This window comes from Acomys russatus, chromosome 26 (genome assembly GCF_903995435.1).
Source record: "Acomys russatus chromosome 26, mAcoRus1.1, whole genome shotgun sequence".
Classification (NCBI taxonomy): Eukaryota; Metazoa; Chordata; class Mammalia; order Rodentia; family Muridae; genus Acomys; species Acomys russatus.
In genome coordinates, this window is record NC_067162.1 from 34,078,833 (window position 1) to 34,102,545 (window position 23,713).

The following is a 23,713-nucleotide window of genomic DNA, read 5'->3' on the forward strand; positions in this document are numbered from 1 at the left end:
AGGACTGCATCCCTGTGGCCTGCTAACCCTGTTCTGTACATCCTGCCTGTGCTATAGAACAAGAAGCAGGCCCAGAAGTTACCATTCAAGGAGACCCAGATAGACTTCAGGACCACTAAGCAGTGTCACCTGATGCAACTCCAACAACTAAAGAAGAAGCTCATGGCCCTTCAGCAGGAGCTGGAGTTCCGCACCCAGGAGCTGCAGACTTCCTACTGCTCCCTTGTGCAGTACCAGTCGATCCTGGAAAAGCAGACTTCTGACCTCGTCCTTCTTCACCATCACTGCAAACTTAAGGAAGATGAGGTACCGTGAGATTTAACCTTTAACATGCCCCAGGGGCCCTTTGTACCTCCAGCACTCAGGCTGGCTAGCAGCAGGCAAGCATTCCAAAGATAGGACCTTGCACCACCTTGAGCAGGCTCAAGAGCCCTCCCCTCTTCAGTTCATGACGCCCGCCTGAAGGTTGGCAAAAGGAAACTAAATGGACCAGCATGACTAGGTTGAGAGAACCAGTGTTAGTGTGTGCAGGGTGTGGGGTTCGTGTGCACACGTGTGGTATGAGAGGACATATTGTTATGGCTGTTAAAATGCAAAAGGCTCCAGGTCTCTCAGAGCTGGGGAAAAAAGTAAAAGGCCCATTAAATCATCTATTTTTAGGAAGTCCAGCTTCCCTGGCACCTGCACAGTTGGTAGAATGCCCAGCCGCTGGTCTGAGTGGTCACCAAGTGCCATATTGTTTCTTCAAGCTGGAGTGTTAGAGCTGAGAGACTTAGTTTTAAATGAATTTGGACATTCACTTATATTGCTGCTCCAGGGCAGTGTTTTTTTAAAGCAAAGAATGGCATGCCAATGAAATCCCAAGTAAATTCCAAAGACCCACAGAACTAAGACGGGCTGGCAGAAGGGACACAGACAGCCTTAGCACCATAGTTCTGTGTAATAGGGCAGGCGGACTCATGGGTGTCCTTACCTGCATAGTTTCTCCTTTCAGGCTTAACAAAAACTCCGAGGAGTATTTTAGACGGTGTTTTTACTTAAAGACTAACTCCGGGGACTTTAAAGAGGACCTTGGAGAGAGCACAGAAAACTCTTGAAAGGGCACAGTATAGCCTAGAAAGAGTGTGCTGAGAACGATTGGGAGAGGAGGGACGAAAGGTCATCCCACAAAATGTCACTTGGGGAAAGTCTGTGAGCTTCAGCTGTGGTTTAACAAAGCTCTCCAGTGTTCAAACAGGCTGCTTAGTTCACCCTAAGCAAGAGTCCAGCTTGGATAAAGGAACCATGGAGGTGGCCGGGAGGCTACTTAGCAACAAGGAGCAGAAAGAGCTATTAACGATGGTCAGGCACGGGTGAGCTGCTGCTGTTATGACAGCTAGGTGTGTCACCAGGGACCTAACGTCTGTCTTTTAGCTCTATCACCACATCCATTCAGGACATCCATTCCCTGGGTCACGGGAGGTGGCTGTCACAACTCCAGCGGTCACATCCTTATACCAAACAACCCACATGAAAGTGAAGATGGGAAGCAAGCGCCTGCTTTCTTTTTAAGGACACTTGTCGAAAGTTACACACACGAATGCACACACATGCACGCACACATACACACACACACACACACACACACACACACACACACAACCACATGCTTAGAGCTAGTTCCTAGGAAGCCAAGAAATGTCATGTTTAGGGAGACATATTGATGCCCACCGTCAAAATCAAATAAATGTCTAGCAGCTAAGAAAGAGAGGATAGGTACGGGAGCGGGCAAGCAGCAGTCACCAAGCCTCAAACGGAGAAAGCATTGCAAATTTTATTCTAAACATTCTGCGCACCCGTCTTGATGCCATCAACACAGAAGCACCGTAGCCCTATCCAAGGCTGGGTTCTGACAACAGTAGACCCTGAGGTGAGCACATGAGCGCAGTCATGTACTGAATCCCGGAAGTAGTTCCAGGAAGCATGCAGAGGTTGTGGTCAACGAAGGGCAAGTCCCTAAGGGGGTGGATTACTTGCTCTGGGCAGTGGGGAGTTCAAGCCCTAGGGGCTCTGGAAGATACTATGGAGCATTCCTCAGAGTGTAGCTTCTAACCCACCCCAACTACTGGTGAGTCCTGGGGTGCTCACTCTCCCACATGTCTCAGCTTCCTTATTTTTCCCCTCTGGTTGAAAGGGCAAGCAGCCGAAAGTTCTTATAGTTGCAACAGGCTGTGTGCAAACAGCGTAAGTAGGTATCCATAGAGCTGACTGTAAACACACACTGCATATAGACGCGCGCGTGTGCCTGCACACACACACATGTGTTTAAAAGCAGTGAGTGCTGCGGGAATGTAAGGAGGATGAACTTCTTCTGCGGTAATACACAGATATCAAATGCCCCTCTCTCCCTAAGATAGGAGACATCTTAAGCTAAATGATCCTTTCCCAAAAGGAATCTCAGATGAGAGGCAGTTAGTTTAACCAGCTTAATTAAAATGGGCCAGTTCCTGTCAGATTTGGACAGTTTGAAACAACAGAAAGCCTTCCATGGTGACTCTTGACTCCTTGAACACTGTAACTCGACATGCAGTTTAGCACACTCAGCTATGTACAGTCGGTCGCTAATTAAAAAATCTAGTCTCCACAACATTACGAGAGAGGTGAGGCTGTCTCCCATATACGTATAGCTCATCCTTACCCAGTGGGATGCTCGTGAGCATCCTAGAGGCACCTGTCAGAGGATCATACAGATCTCAGAGGAACTAAGGACCACAGCCCTTCACTATCTCTTGGGAATTTGCTGACATGAATCTGCATGGGTATGGGACTCGGCTTTCCAAATGAGATCTCTAAAAGAATGCGAGGAAAGAAAGGACGCGGCCATCCCAAGTTCTTTCAGTGAGATGAGATTTCTAAAAGAATGCAAGGAAAGAAAGGACGGGGCCATTCCAAGTCCTTTCAGTGAGATGAGACCTCTAAAAGAATGCGAGGAAAGAAAGGACGCGGCCATCCCAAGTCCTTTCAGTGAGGCTCAAGCTTATTCCTAATAATCATCAGGTGTCTATTCTGTGCCTAACAAATGTCGGCGAGAGTGGGAGAAGATACAGAAGGCGCTGAAGACAGCCTGTGTGGTACTCCAGCCGCTCACAACCTGCTACTAAATGCTAATGCCCTTAGACCCAGTGTGCCGTGCTCCTCACACTGTTCATTTAGGCTTCTAGTTTAGATGTGCTCGCTATGGACCTCTCACAGTCACGTCCTTCCCTTCCTTGTTGGCTGCATGCATGGCCTCAGTGTGGTCCCCTCCTACACTAACAGGTCATTCTCTTCGAGGAGGAAATGGGGAATCATACTAAGAACACTGGGGACAAGCTCCATCTGGCTCAGGAGCAGCTTGCCTTGGCGGGGGACAAGATCATCTCCCTAGAAAGGAGCTTAAGCCTCTACAGGGACAAGTACCAGACTTCCCTTAGCAACATCGAGCTGCTGGAGTGCCAAGTGAAGATGCTGGAGGGGGAGCTCAGCGGAATCATCAATCAGGTAGGACCTCAGTCACATTCCTCAGCCGGGAGCTAAGGAACCTGCAGGAGACAAAGGAGCAAAGCTGGGCTAGACAAAGAGTGAAAGACAAGCTGCCAGGCCATCTCCCAGATGTTGAGTGTGGTGGTGCAGGCCTGTGATCCCTGGAATCAGAGATGGGAAGAGCCCTGTCTCACTGACAAGCCACTCTAGCCTAACTGGTGAGTCCCAGGACACTGAGTGACCCTGTCTCAAAGGAGGGGAAAAGTACCCCTAAAGGTACCTGCTGAAGGTTTCCCCTAGCCTCCACACACACTTGCATGCATATTCACACACACACACACACACACACATACACACACACACACACAAAATCTTGATGACAGTGTCCAGTACTAGTGCTATAGCTTGCTCAAAGGTATATCGTATCTATTTTGTTTTGGGCCATAAACTACAGTCCCAATTCTAGGAATTTCATCTACACACTTGCCAAAAGGTGCTCAAAGATTGATGTGCGAAAGTTTTCAATTCGGCTTCATTTTAGGAAAGAACTACAAATACTCTATTATGCCTCTCAACCAAAAAAAGAAAAAAACTGGATAAATGCATCTTAAAAACAATTTGAAAGGACAGGATAGAATGGAAGCATAGGTACATTGAGCAAATCTCTAGGACGTCTTAAGTTTTAAAATCCATTTTTATGTTTTATGAATACAACATAACCCATTACTATATAGATCCTTTTATAATGTAAGTGTAGAGATAAAAGTTCTGGAAGGATGTGCACTGTTTGTCCTCTCTAGAAGCTGGAGAGGGTACAGGACAAGAGGTGGTAGTCAGAGAGAAATATACATGTGCCTGCAAGGTCAAGGGTTTTTTTTTTTTTTTTTTTTTTTTAGAGAGAAGTCAGACACAAATATTTGTTATAATTTGAAGCCAGTTTTATGAAGAGGATAGCCTGGGGGAGACAGCTTAGTAAAGTACTCAGCCTGCAAGCTTGATGACCCAGGTTTGACTGCCAAGAGCCGAGCTAGAGAGAACTCTTGTAACCCAACATTGAGGGGATAGAGATAGGAGAACTCCTGGGGCTTGTTGGACAGGCAGTCCAGCCAATCAGTGAGCTGCAGGTTCAATAGGAAGCTGTCTCAAAACATAAACCAGAGAATGGTTGAAGAAGACACCCAGAAGTAACCTCTGGTCTCCACACACATGAACACATACATGCAAATATGTGCATGTACACAGACACACAGAGACACACACATACACACACACATGCATATATGTGCATGTACACAGACACACAGAGACACACACACACACATATATACAAAGAGAGAGAGAGAGAGAAAGACAGAGAGAGATGAGAGAGACAGGAGAGAGTGGAAAGAAGAAGAGGAGAGAATACAGCAGCACTACAAATAACCGCATGGAAAATAACCTCAGCAAGTTGCCAAGTGAGGATGGTCATTACAGTAGCGTGCAGCGGCACCCTTGGTTATAAAAGGAAACAAGTCGGACTATAGAACTGTCCAGATGTGCACACAGAACATGCTTAGAACAGAGGGTGTCACCAGGGAGGGGCCTGAGTCACAGTCCTGAGAACCGTTGGGGACTTTCATCTTGAGTCCTCGCTGGCTGGTATTTTTTTTTTTCTTTTGTTAAGGACATTCTGCTCACCAAAGGGGAGCATAGACTTTTAGAACATGAGCCTAGTAGGACTCAGAAGGTGACTCACAAATTCCGAGCAAAACCAATTCATTATCTGTAAATGTGGCAGGAGCCTGAGAGCAAGGGTGACCACTCGAAGGTGCGCATCTACACCTCCCCATGCGTGATTCAAGAGCATCAGGAGACCCTGAAGCGCCTGTCTGAAGTTTGGAAAAAGGTTTCTGAGCAGGACGACCTAATCCAGGAGCTCCGGAATAAACTGGCCTGCAGCAACTCTCTGGTACGTGCCTCACTTTAGAACATTGTCTACCAGACTCCACATAGAGCCATGAGGAAGGAAGAGGGGGAGTCACTTAACCTAATCTCTTCAACCGAGACTCCTCGAATCGCACGTAAACTTGTCCCTGCCTCTTGTTCATACTTTTGTGGCATCTGTGGTATCAAGTTCAATATTCTAAAGAGATACAGAGAACACAAATTACATGGTCTTTAAGTTTTTTTGTTTTGTTTTTGGGTTTTTTTTTTTTTTTCATATTTTTGTCCACTCCATTTAAAAAAAAAACTTTCTAAGGGAATCAAACGCTAATTCTTGACCTCTGGTAAATTAGGAACAAGTTTCCCATAGCCTCCCAAAAGCCTGCTTCATATAGCATGGGAGTTCAGAAAGCCTCAAATCTGAAGCTCTTCTGACTTAGAGAACCTGATAAAATATTAAAAGCAAAATCCCTTTTCCACCCCACATGCCGAGCACACTGAGTCATCTAATTACACACAAACCTATGCTGTAGAGAGGGAACCACTGCATGTTACTGACCGCTCACCCTGACTGGCCCGTGATCTCTTACAGGTTCTAGAGCGTGAGGAGGCTTTGATAAAATTACAAGCTGACTTTGCTTCCTACACAGCCACCCACAGGCATCCCCCTACCTCCTCAGAAGACTGTGAGGACATCAAAAAGGTGGGCTTCCTTTGCTTCTGTGGGCTTACACCGAGAGAGCTGGCTTCCGGCTTTCCCTGGTTGTCTTTTTTATTTTGATACTATAGTTTGTAAGTGTTCTGTATTTATGTAACCTTGCCCAGTCTTGCCAGAAGGAAACTCTGCATAATGTGCCCCCGCCCCAGAGACTATGGCAGCATTAAGTAGATTGTAGGATGCACCTACCTCTTAATCCACTTCTGAGGTTACATCCAAGCAAGACAGTACTCCTGTTGGCTTCATAGACTCAGAAAGACTCTTTAAAAAACAAAAAACAAAAAAACTTCTAGACTCTGCCTAGAGTTGAAAAACCAAATATGAAAGAAATTTATCAGTACAAACTCTTTTTCTTTCTAAGTCTGTAACTTCAAAGCAGAGTTGGCCTAAAGAAATGACTCATTAGTTAAGAGCAGCAAAGAGCCCAAGGTCAATTCCCTGCACCCATACCAGACGGCTCATAACCTCCAGTAACTCCAGCTGTAGGAGTACAGCTTCCGTGGGCACTGGCACTCATCTGTACTTCACCACGCACAAAGTCACATGCATGCAGCACGTGAAATGTGTATAAAAGCGGTATCACAGGTTGAGTCTAGTAACAAACAAGCAGTTAAGCCATGTCAACAAACAGCAAGTTTTGATGAACCATGATGAGTCAAAACATGGTGAGCTCTTCAGTCTGCCATGCTTCAGCATGAGGTCCATGGCAACGCCAGCTTGGACAGCATACAGTGGAGAATTGATGCACGCCTGCATGGGCCCGGATGGAGCTGGGGTATGCAGCAATAAAAGCAGAGGAGAAGCTGAGAAAAGAAACAACACATAAGTTCTCCCAGGGGACCTCTAGCGGGGCTGGGGGACTCTTCAGGACTTTGCAGTTCCAGGAAGTCAGATGACTGTGGCATGGATACTGAACTTCAAAGGTCATCTTTGAAACTACAAACGTCATCACTACGGGTTGAAATGATGGTGTTCATATCCTGATCTACAACAGCATCTGTTGTGTGACAAGACCGCTCTTGTCACACGGCTTAGGTCTAGTCACCCCAGATAGGGAACCGATGACAGAAAACACAGATACCACCAAAGTCCAACTTGGTGAACCAATAAGTTTTACTGGGGTTACTTATAGGAACAGAATTGGCCCAATGGCAGCTGCATCACCAAAGCCTACCCCAGTACGGGTGACAGCTGTCAAAAGCTGGCAACCTGGAGCACATGCACAGCCTGCAGGCAGCGCAACAGGTTGGAGAGCAACTGTGACTCAGTTGGTCTTCGCCTCTTCCAGACATCTTGGGTGCCTTCTGCTTCTTCCAGGCAGCTTGTCTTGCCTCCGAGTCGTGTTTGCAGCTTGTCTGCTCTGAGTCTTTTTAGCAGCTTTATTGCTTACTCTGACAGGGAGGGGCCTGGTGACTTCCTGAAGCTATTTTGAGCTGTCCACCTTCTGTCTTAAGATGCCTCCCTGCAGGATGAAATGTTTCGGTCCAGGAGGCAACAGTGATACAACATCATCTCATCAATAGCCACTTTGGCATGATGCCCGCTTCTCCCCAAAAAAAGAATACACCTGCATGTCACTCTTTTCATTTATGTAACCAAATACCTGGCAAGACACACCTCAAGAGAGAAAGACTTATTTTGGCTGACACTCAAAGCAGGAAGTCCTGGTGGCAGGAACAAAGGAAGGCTGGTCACATGGCATCCATGGTCAGGAGGCAGAGAGAGAGGAAAGGTGGGGCTCAGCTTGCTTTCTCCTTTTCATTCACTCCAGGACCCCAGTCCCAACATTCACAGTCCTAATTGAACCTTTCTGAAGACACTCTCATAGACCTTCCCAGAGGTGTGTAAGCCTTGTCCTTTCCTGTGTTTCCCCAGCTGTCCTCTCTGACTTCAGGCTGTAGCTTTCCTTCTAACTGACTTCAAAGTCACATAACAAATCCCTCAGCACCCTGGATGGCCTGCAGTTCAGCCCCATGCCCTGCCTCCTGGGCACTGGGCGGCCATTGCCTGCTTCAAAATGGAAGAGAGTATCTGGAGAAACTCCGAGCCTAGCGCAATGGGACGAGCCAGAGCTCTTCATCCTCCTTCCGCCCCACTCTCCCCTCACTTCTCCATCTAGTTCCTGGTCCTCGGCCAGTGAGTCTCTCTGTGTCAAAGCTCTCCCTCAGATAGTTCCGTATGCCTCCCCCTGCCCCTTCTTCAGTAAGCTCCTATGTGAGGTCAACCCACCATCCTATTTACAGTAGCCACACACACCATGTCTGCAACACCCGGTGCCCTCCACTTCTGTGCTCACTTTGCTCTGTTGTACCTTCCATAGCCCTCATCAACCTCTGGCCATTTCTGTAGGTCACTCTCATTGTCATTGTCTCACTCTGCTAAAGACCAGCTTCCCCTGTCAGATTGAGATGTAATAAAAACCACAAGACTCACCTTGGTGGTTAGTATATTCCTAAGGCTAGGTAACAGTCACTATTGTCCAAGTCTAGAATATTTTCACCTGCCCTGAGGCTCTCAAGCCACTCACTAGCAGTCTTTCCCCATGCCCTCCCCGGCCTCTGATACCCTCTTCTGTGCTGTCTGTCTCCAGGGGGTTGTACTATGGACATTTTGTCTTTAAGAAGGCACCCTTCCAGGGATTGTGGAAACAGTTGAGTCAGTAAAGTTGCTTGCTATGCAAGCATAGGCCCCCCGAGCTTTTTACCCAGAACTCGAATGAAAAACTGGATTTGGAGTTATATGCAGACATCCCAGAGCTGGGGAAGCCGAGACAGATCCTGGGAACCAGGCTAGCCAAGTGGGTAAGATTCAGTGAGAGGTCCTGTCTCATGATGATGATGATGATGATGATGATGATGATGATGATGATGGTGATGGTGATGATATAGGGAATGGCTGAGGAAGACACCCAGAATCACACACACACTTGTGCAAACACCTGCCTGCACACACTTACATACGTATACTAAATAAATAGAAGGCATGAAAGGAAGGGAAAATGGTTCCTTTGTGCGCTTACCCTCCTCGACTTCCTTCTAATGCTTAGATCCTGAAGCACCTGCAGGATCAGAAGGACAGCCAGTGCCTGCACGTGGAGGAGTGCCAGAACCTCGTGAAGGACCTGCGCATGGAGCTGGAAGCCGTGTCAGAGCAGAAGAAAAACATCACGAAGGGTAAAACAGGACCGCGATCAAATGTGGGGCACCAGAGTTCGTGTGAGAGAGAGCCAATCCCCGCTCTCCACTCAGGAGAATGTCCTGTCAATTGGCTAGATCTGAGTAGGGGTTCGATGTTTACTGCACGTATTGTCCTTGGTTGGTGCAGTAGTTTGAGCAGGACCCCCTAGGATGTGCAGATCTGCCCATCCTAATGTTCTTCTTGTAGGTTTCAAGGACCTTCTGGGTCCTTCTATTTCCCCATTCTCCCATACTTCTCTCACCTAGAGACCCAATAGGACATCCTGTCATCTATCCCAATTTCCCTTGATGGGGAGGCCTGGTGGCACTCAGAGGAAGGATAGCAGGCTACCAAGATGAGACTTGATAGCATATGATCATTTAGAGGGGGAAGAGGTCCCCCCTCAGTCACAGACATAGGGAAAGGGAATAGGGTGAAACTGGGAGGGAGGGAGGATACAAGGGATGGGATAACAATTGAGATGTAATCTGAATAAATTAAATAAAATAAAAAAAATTTTTTAAGGCATGGCTGGGGAGTGGGAGGGCACCAGCCTCTGATGGGGGCCATGGCTGGGGAGTGGCAGGGCACCAGCCTCTGATGGATGAGCCATGGCTGGGGAGTAGGAGGGAACCACCAGCCTCTGATGGATGAGCCATGGCTGGGGAGTAGGAGGGAAGCACCAGCCTCTGATGGGAGCCGTGTTGTCTTACCCGTATTAGACATGATGAAACTAGAGCTGGACCTCCATGGGCTGCGGGAGGAGACATCAGCCCACATGGAGAAGAAGGACAAAGATGCTGCCGTCCTGCAGCGCCGGCTACAGGATCTGCAGCAGCAGTGCACAGAGTCCCAGAATCTGGCCCTAAAGAAGGACAAGGTGAGCTAGCACTCCCAGCGTCCTGATGGGGGACTGCCAATGGGGCGAGCGTGAGGCCAGGCCTTGGGGAAGGAGCTTCTGTGTCTGCTGTGGCTATTATGGAAGTCTCGTGGGCACATGTACAGTGAGAGCAAGGGGCTCCTCAGGCTGGGCAGCATTCACAGAACTTCTTCGGTATTTCTAAAAGCAAGTGAGACCTGGGAATAAAGCTGAGCACAGTGGTGCGTGCCTGTAATCCCAGCATCTGGGAAACAGAACAAAGAAGGTGAAAGCCAGCCTAAGCTCTAAAATGCTTCCCTGTGTCAAAAACAAATCTCACACATGTACACACACGCGTGCGCGCGCACGCGCGCACACACACACACACACGCGCACACACACACATTCACAAATATCCTTTGACTATATAAACCACAGAGTGTGAAATGTTAGTGCAGCCATGCTGTGTCCTGCGAGATCTGTAGTCACTATTATAAACTTGTTCCTGAAAAAGCCTAGAACCAACCAGAGCCAAGAACAGGAAAGTTTGTGAAACCAGGGCAAGCCTTGATAGTCAGCACAATCCAAACCCTCTCTGTTCCTCAGCACTACTAAAAATAATGTATAGCTGGTTTCCAGTCATTAAAACCTCTTTTGTTAAAATAAGGCTGAAATCCACCAGTCAAAATAGAAGCATCTAGAAAAGTAGAGCATTAAAAAAAAAAAAAAAAAAAAAAGCAAAGAGTCTAGAGATGCACAGCTTCACCAGCATTCACTCCACACTCTTGTGTGTACAACTTGCCAGACTCCATTCTACGTATGGAGACACGGGCCACAAAGCGTGGGACATGCTCATTGTCGTGCACAGGGGGATAGATACAAAGAGAGTATAAAAATTAACACATAATCCTGATAGAGGGATGCAGAGTCTGACAAACTTCCTACAGGGTCATAATAGAGGGCCTCTCTGGTAAGGTGACACTCAGCAGAGATTTGAATGCAGGGACAGAATCCCCAGGTTTGTTCCGCAGTATGGTGCCTAACACCGAGAGAGAGCTGAAGGCAGGGCTCTTGAGGAAGAACAGTCCAGGCAGAGGGCACAGCAAGCACAAAGACCTCCCGGGTGCAGGAGGCTAGCTGAAGCTGAGACGGGCTGGGGTTCCTGGATGCCAAGCCAGACAGGTAGCCTAGGTAGGACCCGTTCACGAGCCTCCGGAGACGTAGATGAAAAGACTTGGGCCTTTTTTCTAAGTAAAGCCAAAGCCAGCAGAGGGTTTTAAACACAGGCAGCTCTGGCTGTGAGCACCATTTCGGGTTCCCTGCAGTAGCCAGAGGGGACCTTCCACATTACAAGCCAGAGCTGCCTGTGTTCAAGCACAGGTAGAAGGTTCTTGCACTATCCCAGGACGGCGGCATGCCGGTATAACCTCTAACTACGCGGTGGCCGGTGGCTCAGGCCACTCTCAGCATCCCTCTTCTCTGCTGTCCTCAGTTGCTCCAAGACAAGGATGAGAGGCTGAATGAGCTGGAAAAGAAACTGACCCAAGTGCAGAACACCCTCATGGAGAAAGAGACGGAGCTGGAGAAGCTACAGCGCGGGGCCAAAGACTTCGAGGCGAATCTCCACGAGGCCAGGCAGGAAGCAGCCAAAACGAAGTGCGACGCGCTGCGGGTCGAGATCCAGACGCTGAAGGAAAGTCTTGAGGAGGCCAAAGAGCAGCAGAAGCTGGCAGGTGAGAGACCCCAGGCTCACACTGCCCGCCCCCCACACTTCCAGCCCCATCTCTCCGAATGGCCGAAGCACCTAAGGCCTTCAGCAACACCCCATGACTTCATCTTGTATACCTCCCAGAAGTTCCCTCAACTCTCCTGAACTCTCCCATCTAAACTCACGGGCCCTCTGAACCCCTGCTGCGGCCTCTTGCTCTCCTCCCTCAGCCACCTTAGACGAAATGAATGCCCCAGTCCAGCTGGGCAGCAGAGACAACAGGGCCTTCACACATTGTGTTTCTCCCTCTCTGCTTTTCAACCCTACCTCCTCCTCTTTCCTTCCAAACACATTCTGTTCTGTAGCATGTGCTGGGGACCTGGTCTTTATGTCTCGGAGGAGCCTGCTTTCTCCACTCACCAATCTCTTCTTGCCTCAGGGTCAGGGTTTCTTCATAATGATGGCAACGTTTGGGGGTCTTGTGTGTGTGTGTGTGTGTGTGTGTGTGTGTGTGTGTGTGTGTGTGTGTTTGGTTTTTTGGCTTTTTGAGTCAGAGTTTCTCTGTGTAACAGCCCTGGCTTCCTGGAACTTGCTTTGAAGACCAGGTTGGCCTCGAATTCACAGAGATCTGCCTGCCTCTGCCTCCTGAGTGCTGGGATTAAAGCCATGCGTATATGCATGCGTGTGTGCATGCACTTGGAGCAATGACAATGTTCTTAACTTGATTGTTATACAACTGTGTGAGCTCACTAAAACCCACTGCATTAGCCACTCTAAAGAGGTACATTCTGAGCTGGGGATGGTGGTGCACGCGTTTAATCCCAGCACTCAGGAGGAAGAGGCAGGCGCATTGATGTGAGTTTGAGGCCAGCCTAGTCTACAAAGCAAGTCCAGGACAGCCTAGGCTACACAGAGAAACCTTGTCTTGAAACAAACAAACAAACAAAAAGGCACATTCTATGCTAAGTGAATTGGCTATCAATATAAAAAAAAATATCCATAGCTTGGCTCCTCTCCCCCCAGCTCTGTCCTGACAACCTAGGGACCCACAGTCAGCCCTTAGCTCTGTCGACATCATGCCTCAGTCCAACCCAGACCTCTTGAGTCTCTCCTTTTCTCCACGCTCTGACCAAAGTCCTCCATCCTTGCAGCTGCGGCCCCCACCCTCTCTAGTTAGCTAATCATCCCTTAATGAGCTTCTTCCTCCTCAGAAACTTTGAAACTGTTAGCAGTCCTGCCCATCAGCATCCCATCTGCTCCTCTCAGCTCTCCCAAAACTGGGAAATAATCTCTTCTTTCTTTTTTTTTTTTTTTTTTTTTTTTTTTTTTTCTTAAATCTCCCTGTCTCCTTCTTACAAAATGTATAATTGCTTCCTCAATGACACTATCTTTCTTATGGTATACCAGAATACTGTAGAGTGAGGAAATACACTCAACCAATAAAAATATATACATACATACATACATATATACATACATACATACATACATACACACACAAATAAAAATCCCAGTGACAGCCCAGCAGGGCCTCTTCCCCCAGGGGATATTGCTGGAAGTCTCCTCTAATTGAATGCACCGCTGTTTGTTTGTGTGTATGTGTGTTTATTTGCTTGAGACAGAGTCACACCTTGTAGCTTTGGCTGGCCTGGAACTCACTAGACCAGGTTGGTCCTCTGGAGATCTCCCTGGCCCTGCCTCCAAAATACACCACCATGACCAACATGCATTTCGGTGTCCTAGTGTGCTCTTTCCCTTACATGGCCCTCTTGGTTATTGCTGCAAGTCTAAGCCCTCCTCTCGGGCTGTCAATCTTCTGATCCCTCTCTGACCCACCTTCTTGCTCAGCTGCGGCCCACCATCCTTCCCCGTTTCCATCCCAGCTCTGCTTCTCATCGACTTCACCCACACATTCCTCCACATTCCCTTCCCCGCACATCTGTTCCCACAGTCCCCTCCCTAGAACACGTCCCTCCTCCTTCAAAGGCTGAGTCTGCTTCTGTCCCTCATCGCAAGTCCGTCCACAGTTATCACAGCTGAGTCCGTGGGCAGTATGAGTTTAACAATGCGGAGTTCTCAGGCTAGGATGTTACTTAGTGGTAGAGCGTGTGTTTTGTATGTGCTTGGCCCCTGGCATCAAAAAAGAAAAAAAAAAGTCAATTCATAGCTTTTCCAAATTCTCTATGATAGTGCTCACCAGAGCACTAGGATTTGTCCCTAATGACAGAAGGAGTCCCACAGGAGATGCTGAACAGTTTCTATGACGGTTTGATTTTAATCAGGAAGGGATCCATGGCTAAAGGGTGGTTGAAGGTAGGCAGTTTAGCACAATTCCCGATGTCGTCATGAAAGGTGAGGACAGGGTGGCAACTGAAGTATGCTGTCGCAGAATAAAGGTTTGGTCTTTAGTGAGTCCCGACTGAGCCCCCTGTGTGCTCCCTCTCACACGGAGCCCTCCTTGGTTGCTTCAGATCAGAATCTGGCCAAGTGTAAGGAAGAAGCACATCAGGCTGGAAGCAACCTACAAGAAGCTCATCGGAAAATCGAGAGCTGCCTTCTCCTGGACCAGCAGAAGACAGACGTCATCAACGATCTGCAGGGTCAGCTGAAGAGACTGCAGAAGGAGTACAAGACCATTGAAGAGGAACAAACAGGCAACAGGTACCCCCAGGCCCAGCCCTGGATCACATGGCATGCCCTAGGGTGGGACCAGCTCCACCATCCATCAACAGAGGCCCTGAAGCTCTTCCTGTGCTCACCTCACTGCAGGAAACGGATAGAGGAACTGACCTCAGAACTCAATGAAGGCCAGCGGAGGCTTGCAGATCTGGACAAGGAGAAGTCACTGCTTCAGAAGACGCAGAAGGAAGATGAAAGAAAAATAAATGAGTTGCTTGATGCTGCCAAGGTTTCTGAACAAAAGGTAAGAGAGCAAGGTGCCTCCAGCGCTCCTGCCCTAAGGAGCTACATGGGTCAGTCTGGTGCATTCCTAGCACCTGTATTAGACTATTATGCCAGTCACTCAGGACCAGATTCCGTGACCAGCAGTAAGCATGTTCAAGGGTTAAGTTTAAAAAGAGCCAGAGGACGACGCAGGAGGTTGTGTTGGTTTCTTTCTTGTTGCTGTAACAGCAACATGTAACAGCGTGGCCAAGGAGACTGAGAGAAGGAAGAGTCTATTTGGCCTTATGTTGCAGAGGGCTTAAGTCCATCATGGCCGGGGGTGGGGAGTGCAGAAGGATTGGCAGGCATGCTGGCTGGGGCAAAATGTTTCAAGGTCTCACTTTGAGACACAAGCACAAAGCAGGAATAATCCATTCCTAGTGACACTCTTCCTCCCGCAAAGCTGCATGTCCTAAACCTAAGCCAAACATTGCCAACAACTGTGGACCAGGCAGGCTCCTCATGCAGGAGCTCGTGAGGGGACACTCTCATTCAGAGCCGGCTCATTCACCCATTTGTCTTCAGTAAATGCTCACCTACTGACCTCGCTCCCCAGCCTCCGCTGCTCTCTTCCAATGACTGAAAGGCTGCCCTTGTCCATCAGTTGAAAGTCTTTGATCCCTGATCCTTTTGTGCTCTTCTAAGATTCCCTTTATTCAAAGAGGTTTTTGTATGAAGAGTTGGTTGAGTTGCTGGGAAGGTTGACATTATAGGAACTGGACCCATAAATTGGTTTAGCTAAACAAAACGAAACAAAAAGGTGTTGAGGAGCATTAAAGTGAATGTTCCCGCCGCCTACGCTGGGAGGGGGAAATCACCATCACAGTTGTTTCCTGGATCTCTTTTCCCAAATATGATAGTATAGTCTCCAGCCAACCTTTTTCTTTCTTTTTTTTTTTCCCCCTCTTCAGCAAAAGGAGCTAACAAAAGCCAAAAACAAGCTAGAAGAAGAACTTCTGGAGGTTAAAGGGTTCCTGGAGGAGAAACGGGAGTACCTGAAAAAGATCAAGGAGCAGGAAAAGTCACTGGAAGGAGAAATCGAGGCTTTGCGACAGGAAGAAAAAAAGAAAGAAAAGATGGTGAGAGAGCCCTCCTGGGAAGATGAGACCGCTGGATCCAGGGCCAAGAGGGTGGCAGACAGCCGGGGAGCTCCCTCGGAGCTCAGCAGAGGATGGAGGGAAGGGAACCAGTCAGCAGGAGAGGGAGGAGACCTGAGAAGCCACGGGGCAGAGGAGGAGGGGAGGAGAGGAGTCTCCGAGTAACCGAGTAACCGCTCTCGGGGCTCGGGTGGGCTTTGCCTTTCGCTGGGAGAGCAGGCGAAGGAGCACGCGAGAAAGCTGGAGGAGGAGAAGGAGAACCTCCAGACAGAGCTGAACAGCTGTACTTCACACCTGCAGTCCTCCATCAACAAATACAACAACTCCCAGAAAGTCATCCAAGACCTCAACATAGAGGTGAGTAGACAGCACCCCCAAAGAAGGGAACCCCGCAGACTTTCGCCTCGGTCCTCCTCTCCCACACCTATGCTGAGTCCTTGGCAGCTCACCTCTGCCTTTTAATGGGTGGGAGGTGGCTATAGACCCTGGTGTGCATGTAAGAGAGTGGGGGGGGGCGTGGCAATTCTTCCTTAAGAAACAGGTTTCTTTTCTGCTTGGGAGAAACCCCACCCAAACTACCTGGAATTTTCCACCAGTGACACAAATTAGACGAAACAAAACAAACAAAACAAAACAAAAGCCTCTCAATGAATTTGTTGTTTGGGGCCACTTGAGAGAGAATGTTCTCAAAACTAAGTGCAAAGCACCACTGGTGCCAGGAGAGAGTCATTTCATTCCAGCTCGGGTTCCATTAGGCACGGCGTATTCCTAGGAACTGTGCTCTTTACCTTCCTCATCTGCTTTACTCTACCAAAGTACACGCCACTGTGATCCCCCATTTACAAAGGAAAGAAAGGCCGAGTCCCTGGGCCACTAATTAGTAAGTGACGGGACAAACCAGTGTTTGAGCCTGGGCCATCCAACTCTAATGTGGATCCTTTTTCCCCAGCACACATGGGTTTCCCCCTAACAGACTGTATTATATCCTTCTGGACAAGAAAAAAATATATATAGTACTTAGAAGACGAGTCTCTTGAGCTACGAGTGAAAACCCAGGCATCCTTTAATCTTTCCTAATACAAAAAGGTCTGAAATCACACGACCATTCTGTGCTTAAGCTGAGCACTACCCAGAAGCACATTGTGCCTCTCCATGGTGACAGACAAGTCATGTGTCTGAGCTGACAGTAGCATGACCCCTAGCCACATCTTGCCACTGGGGACTGAGAAGCTGACTCTGTAAAATAGCTCATATTTTATTTGATTTTTTTTTTTTTTTTTTTTTTTTTTTTTTTTTTTTTGCTATTTGAAAACAAGGAAATATACATTAAGAACTTTTTCATTTATTTGGATGTATCATGTTTCTGCTGTATTTAATTTTTTTTAATGTTGATCTAAAATGTCATCCATTTGTATATATTAATTCTATGTTTGAACATCTTAGTAAACTTACTTGTAAATTGTAATCATCTTTCAGTTTATTTTCACAAGGTATGTGTTTGTGTATGTGTATATACAATGTTATGGATCAAACCCAAGGCCTTTAGTACGCTAGGCTTATGAGCTCTTTTATTTTGAGGCAGGGTCTCACTATGTAGTCCAGGCTGCCCCACCTCTCCCTCTTGCATGCTGGGATTACAGGCATGCACCACATTGTCTGTTTTATGGATCATTTTTAGTAGATACTTAAATCATTTGTAAACAACACAGTTTTCTGAATATCTCTTTGTAATAGTTATTTTTGTTTTTCTTGCCTTGTCACATTGGACAGTATCTTCAGTATGTGGTGATGGGCAGCAACGGTAGCAGGCATCTTCTTTGTTCTTAATGCAACACACCCGCTTCAGTACAATGTGCCCTATGGGCTTATTGCTACCTTTATGGAGTTCCTTCAGTTTCTCAGTTACTAATACATTGCTCAGTATAGGTGTTGACTTCTGTCAGTGCCTATTTTTACTGTCAAGATACCATCTTTCTTCTTAACTCAATACTATGATAAAAGTAATCATAATTTTGGCTCACTGTTGTGTTTCTAGTTTGAGTCTAGTTTTATACATACTTAAAATAAGCTAAGAAATGAAACAAGACCAAATGCAATTAGAAAGTACTGATAAAGAAAGCAGTATATGATAAGATTGGAAAGATAAGTAGGGACAGACCTCTGTTAAGGAATTTTGAGTTGTATTTTAAGAACAATGAGATGCTATTGAAAGAATTTCCTCAAAGGGACAAGATATGTGGACCTTGCACTAATGTGTGGAGGTGTGTTGGGGACGCGGGTAAGTATAGCTGTGAGGAAGCCAGTCAGGAGGATGTCCAGTCTAGAGTGGTACTAGGGAGAATTAACTGATGGGCCAACTGTGGGACAAAGCAAGGAAGCAAGGATGACTCAGTGGCTACACATTCTTAAGTTTCCTCTCCTGCCTTCTGACTTAGCAACAGATCTCTGTCCTGGATTTAAAGTCTGCAAGGAGATGAGTCTAATAATTCACATCCAAGGAGATGAGTCTAATAATTCACATCCGTATGGTGACTGATCCATTACAGAGCCCTTTTTTTTTTCCTGCATCATCTCATTTGGTCATCACAAACAGCGTACAAAAGCGCTGAAAGGCTCCCGGCCTGTGAAGGAAGAACTGAGGGCCTGAGAAACAAGTGAAGGAACCTGGAACTCAACCCAGATTGTGTGATTCCACAACAGCCACCTTTAACCCCTCAGTATACTCATTACCAAGTGGAAGATGTGGAATTGTTTTAAGTATACCTCTGCCAAGGTTGTGTCCAGTAGGCCCCCTTACACTGTACACTACTTGAATCTCTAAGTAGACAGTGTAACTTTCCATTCAACCAAAGACTTAGGCTTAGTATATGACTATTGGGTGACTATTCTGTGTTGTGCTCTAAGGCCAACAAGGACGTAGAGGTGACTAAAATACAGACAGGGCTGGGTAGGTGAAATGCTGAGTCACATCTACTAGCCTGGTGTTGGGTTGCATGTTGGTGTGTGTGCAGGTGCACATGGACATGTAGATATGTATGTGTGCGTGTGGAGACTAGAGGACAGCTATAGTTCATGTCTCCTCTCTCTCTCTCTCTCTCTCTCTCTCTCTCTCTCTCTCTCTCTCTCTCAGCAAGGTCTCTTAGTGGCCTAGAAATCTACAAATAGACTAGTCTGTTTGGCATGTGAATCCCAGGGATCCACCTGCCTCAACCTCCCCAGCACTGGGATTAGTTATAAGAGCACACTTCCATACCCAGCAATTTTTATATGTATACATATGGTTTGCTTACATGTATGTCTGTACCATATACATACAATGCCTGCAAGAGGCCAGAGAAGGCATCAGATCCCCCAGGACTGGAGTTACAGATGTTTGTAAGCCACCATGTGAGTATTAGGAATTGAACTCGAGTCCTTACTGAGCCATCTCCCCAGCCCCGAGACCCATCTTTTTCAAAACAGGTTCTAGGAATCTCACTCAAGTCCTCATAAGCGCTGTGTGGAGTGAGCTATCTCCCCAGCAGAAGTATATTTAAAACACCTCTGCATCTTACACTTGGCAATGAGTATACAGGAGTGGTTAGAGGCGGGTGAGATGTGGGAGAGCTTTGTATCTGTGGAGCATATTTCGTGTAGTTAGCATGTCCCGGTGCTTCTTATATTGGAGATACGGTAGCCATTATGGGCTATATGGCTGGAGAGATACAGGGAAGCTTGGCGAGGGCTCTGTATTCCGTAAGGGGGATGAAGATGCGAGCGTGAACCTGGATACTCCACAGCTCATGGCAGAGAGTCTCTCTCCTACAGTCATACACCTGTGGCCAGGAACAGCCCTGACGGTGACGTTCTTATTCCCTAAAGATAGCCCGCCAAAAGGACTCCATCATGATCCTGCAGACACAGCTGGATTCGGCGGTACAGAAAGAAAAGAGCTGCCTCCAGAATATGGTCAGCAAGGAAGCCTACGAAGAGGTTGTGCGGAAGTCAGGCGTCTGCCAGGACGACCTGACACAAGCCCTGGAGAAGGTGAGGCCATGCCAATTCTCCACCCAGGAAGTATTCAAAGAGGTCCAGGGGCTGTGAATGGGCGGGAGCCAATTCCTTATACGACTGGCACGCCTTGGTGCTTTTCAACCCTTGCCTGGACAGGGGTGTCCGCCCAAGGAAGGCCTATATTCACTTCCCTTTGTGTGTCCTTGTCCTTGTGTCTGTTGTGGGTGACAGAGACAGAGGTACCTAACCAGTCTTTGCCCTCACAGGTGACTCAGGGACAAGGTCTTTCCCACAGTCTGGGTTGTCAGGGAACTTCAAGCACCATCTCTGGTGACCATGTCTACAGATCATTGGGATCAGAGTAGAAAGAAAGGGAATGGAAGGGGCAGCAGCGGGGTGATGAAAGGTCCAACCACTGTCCCTCCCCACCCCTCGGTAACACTGGCAAGGGAACCCGTGGGCACCACCCTAGGCAGAGGACAGAGAAAGCCTGGAACCTTCAGTACTAAAGACTCAGCCGAGAAGGCCAAGGGCCCTGGTGGCCACTCTAATCCGTTCTGTCTTTGCTGGAAGCTCACTCATGCCACCTCCGAGACAAAGAGCCTGCAGCGCAGCTTGCAACAGACCCAGGAGAGGAAAGCTCAGCTGGAAGATGAGATCCTGGCTTATGAGGAAAGGATGAAAAAGCTCAATGCAGAATTAAAAAAACTGCAAGGCTTCCACGAGCAGAGCGAGCTAGAGGTGAGAGGCTGGGAGCAGGGAGGGCGGCGTGTGGACTGCCTTCCTCTTAGAGGTCCGCAAGGTCACCTTTTGCATGCAGAATTCTTTAGCACTCAGCCATACCCTTTGGCTGCTGGGCTCAGCCCCACCTTCTCAGCATCTGGAATGACAGGCAGGCAGGAAGATCAGAGCAGGGGTGCCCTCTACTGGTCACTGGAAATAAAAGGCACACACCCCCCTCATACCCCCAATGTCCCCAGACCAATCTTCCAGCGTAGGTAGAGAGGGCACCCTCCACCTTGCCTGGCCCCGCCCCTGCCCGCCCCCTCACTTTGCACTCCTGAGCAGGTGCACACCTTTGACAAGAAACTGGAGGAGATGAGCAACCAGGTGCTGCAGTGGCAGAAGCAGCACCAAAATGACCTCAAGATGCTGGCGGCTAAGGAGACGCAGCTCCGGGAATTCCAGGAGGAAATGGCTACCCTGAAAGAGAACCTCCTTGCGGATGAGAAGGAGGTGGACACTGTTTGGATTCTGTCACTTCCTCTCCACCCGTCCTGACTGGGCAGTCTTTAGGAATGCCAGAACCAAGGAACACACACACACACACACACATGCACACATGCTGTTCTGCAGGAAGCAGTCTGAATAGTCCCTGGCCACCTCTCAACTCACCTACGTCCCTGTGGTTTTGTTGCTGTAGAGAGATGAGTGCCCTGCCTCAGCAAAAGACTGGGGCACACCAGTTACCACTCACATCCCCTAGTTCGCCCTCCCCTGTGCATGCCCTGCCAGGTTTTGCCATCGAGCTAGTTAAGTGGCCTTCTAGATATGCCCTGTATCTAGCAACCAGAGAGGTGCCATTCATGGCAGGAAGTCTTGGGACGACTTAGATGGCTACAGGGCCCTTGTTCAAATGAAAAACCTCTTCCTGGTTCCTTTCTTCCTTTTGCTGTGATACTGGCTCGGCACATTACTGTTTTAGAACAAGTTGCTTCACTGCCATTGGCCCACGAACCATTACTGTAAGTGTACAGTCTACCGTGTCTGCCATGAATGGTCCCCCCTCAGAGGTGTCACCTCAGTGAGAAGCGCAGGTCCTGAGTGTGGCAGCCCTGGCCTCAGGTTAGGCAGGGTTGATTTTTTTTTTTTTTTTAATTTTCTCAGAAAGAAGAATCCAGACTGGGGGTGGGTGTGAGAGAGGAGGGGAGAGGTAGCAGTCAGTGTTCCCACCCCTTATAGTCTCATTTTTCCTCTCATATGCAAAGCCATGCTGCCTGCCTGCAAGGACAGCCAAAGAGCCCTGCAGGCTCCACCGGGAGAGTGACCAGATTATGTGCAACGTGGAACAATGGGCCAAGGAGCAGAAGTAAGCATTCGAGACAAAAGTAGGGCAGGTCCCAAGGCCAGGCCAAACTGAGAACCACAGTGCCTAACCATACATGCCTGCCCAAGAACTCACTGACACACGAGGGTTGGGAATCAGACAGAGGGGGGTCTCACCCCTTCAGGCTGGTCTGCAAAGCTTGCAACATAGCAACAGAGTAGCGTCAGATGCAAGGCACTCACCACTGGGGTACAAGCTTCCTCTTCCCCGGCGGTGCATATGCCCTTGAAGGTGCATACATCATCTGAATGTGCGTCTTTACTTGTCAAGGACTCCCAAGGCTCTCCCCCTAGGGACAAGGTGATGTGGGCCAAGGACTCAGCAGAACCCTGCTGAGGAGACCCTTGCCCAACAAGCAGCTTCCCCCTACCCCCACCCGGCCCACGTAGGGAAGTGCCTTCTCCCCCTGTGTGTTGTATTACAGGATTGCCAATGAGAAACTTGGAAACAAGCTGAGAGAACAGGTCAAATACATCGCCAAGCTAACTGGCGAAAAGGAGTAAGTTGTCTTCCCTGCACAGTTGCCTCTTGGGAACCACCCCTGGCTAATCTATGTCCCGTATAGGGACCAGCCCCCATCCACCCAGAAAATAAGGAAAGATCCGGACAGACCCTGAGACCTGAAACAGTTCCTTAAGTTGGATAGCGAGCTGAAGGAGGGAGCAGGACCACTGTGACACAGAGAATCAGAAACCATGGCCACTGATAGAAGAGGCTGACAGAGGATCAGAGAACAGGGCCATGCCAGACCCTGCTCAGAGGCACATGGACTGGGGGACGGGGACAGAAGAGGGCAGATTTCCAGAGAGCAAGTGGACGAAACATGTGACCAGAGAAGAGGCTAAGGATCCATCCTGTCACGTGACTGCTTCTAAAAGGGGCCATGACACTTCTTAATGGGGGGAAAAAACATTTTATAAAAAGATTTAGCTAAAATAATACTTGGCATAATCTCAAGAGCCCCATACCCAGGGGCACAGGCCACCATAAGTTCAAGGCCTGCCTGGGCTATAGATTTAGTTCAAGGCTAGACTGTCAATTTAGTGAGTCCTTGTCTCAAAATATTAAAAATTGTAAAAAGAGCTAGGGACATAGTCCAGTGGTAGAATATTTGCATGGTGTGAGCAAGCCCCTATGCTTTATTGCCCAGAGTGCCAAAGAAAATAGAAAGGAATAGATAATACCAGGCTTTATGTAGACCAGGCTGGCTTCAAATTCACAGAGATCCGCCTGCTTCTGCCTCCCGAGTGCTGGGATTACAGGCGTGTGTGATACCATGCCCAGCCATTCTAGGTGTTTTACGCACACTGACTTACTTAATCTTCCTAAGACCTCATGAGCTGAGAATAGAGGCACTCCTTGACTTAATTAAGGTAGGGTGATGTCTGGATAAACTCGCTATAAGTTGAAAATATCATTCAGCCAAGCATGCGTCTAATACCCATTAATTTACCACATGTGGCAGCTCAGTCCCACTGTGGCTACAGCGCAGTGGCTGTGCTTGAACTGAAAGCTGAAGTCCATTGACACTTCCCAGTGTCCCCTAAGAAGCCTGGGCCACATCTTGCCAGTCTGAGAAGAAGAAAAAAAATCAAAATTCAAAGTGTAGTTTCCTATTGAGTGTATATCATTTTTACACTGTTATGAAGCCAGAGACATTCTAAGCTGAAGCATCGAGCCAAGGTCT

The 23,713-nt window shown here is 48.1% G+C and overlaps 1 protein-coding gene across 1 annotated transcript in view; it reads left to right on the forward strand.

Moving 5' to 3' along the window:
• Positions 1–23,713, forward strand: part of Pmfbp1 (polyamine modulated factor 1 binding protein 1) — a 40,652-nt gene that overhangs the window by 15,939 nt on the left and 1,000 nt on the right. Inside the window, exons 3-18 of the mRNA XM_051168893.1 lie at positions 58–306; positions 3,298–3,519; positions 5,279–5,449; positions 6,017–6,127; positions 9,189–9,315; positions 10,042–10,199; positions 11,671–11,911; positions 14,358–14,547; positions 14,656–14,809; positions 15,741–15,908; positions 16,146–16,283; positions 19,788–19,952; positions 20,493–20,660; positions 20,988–21,155; positions 21,908–22,008; positions 22,451–22,525. Of these exons, the coding sequence (XP_051024850.1) occupies positions 58–306; positions 3,298–3,519; positions 5,279–5,449; positions 6,017–6,127; positions 9,189–9,315; positions 10,042–10,199; positions 11,671–11,911; positions 14,358–14,547; positions 14,656–14,809; positions 15,741–15,908; positions 16,146–16,283; positions 19,788–19,952; positions 20,493–20,660; positions 20,988–21,155; positions 21,908–22,008; positions 22,451–22,525 (2,606 nt within the window). The remainder of the gene's footprint in view (positions 1–57; positions 307–3,297; positions 3,520–5,278; positions 5,450–6,016; positions 6,128–9,188; positions 9,316–10,041; positions 10,200–11,670; positions 11,912–14,357; positions 14,548–14,655; positions 14,810–15,740; positions 15,909–16,145; positions 16,284–19,787; positions 19,953–20,492; positions 20,661–20,987; positions 21,156–21,907; positions 22,009–22,450; positions 22,526–23,713) is intronic.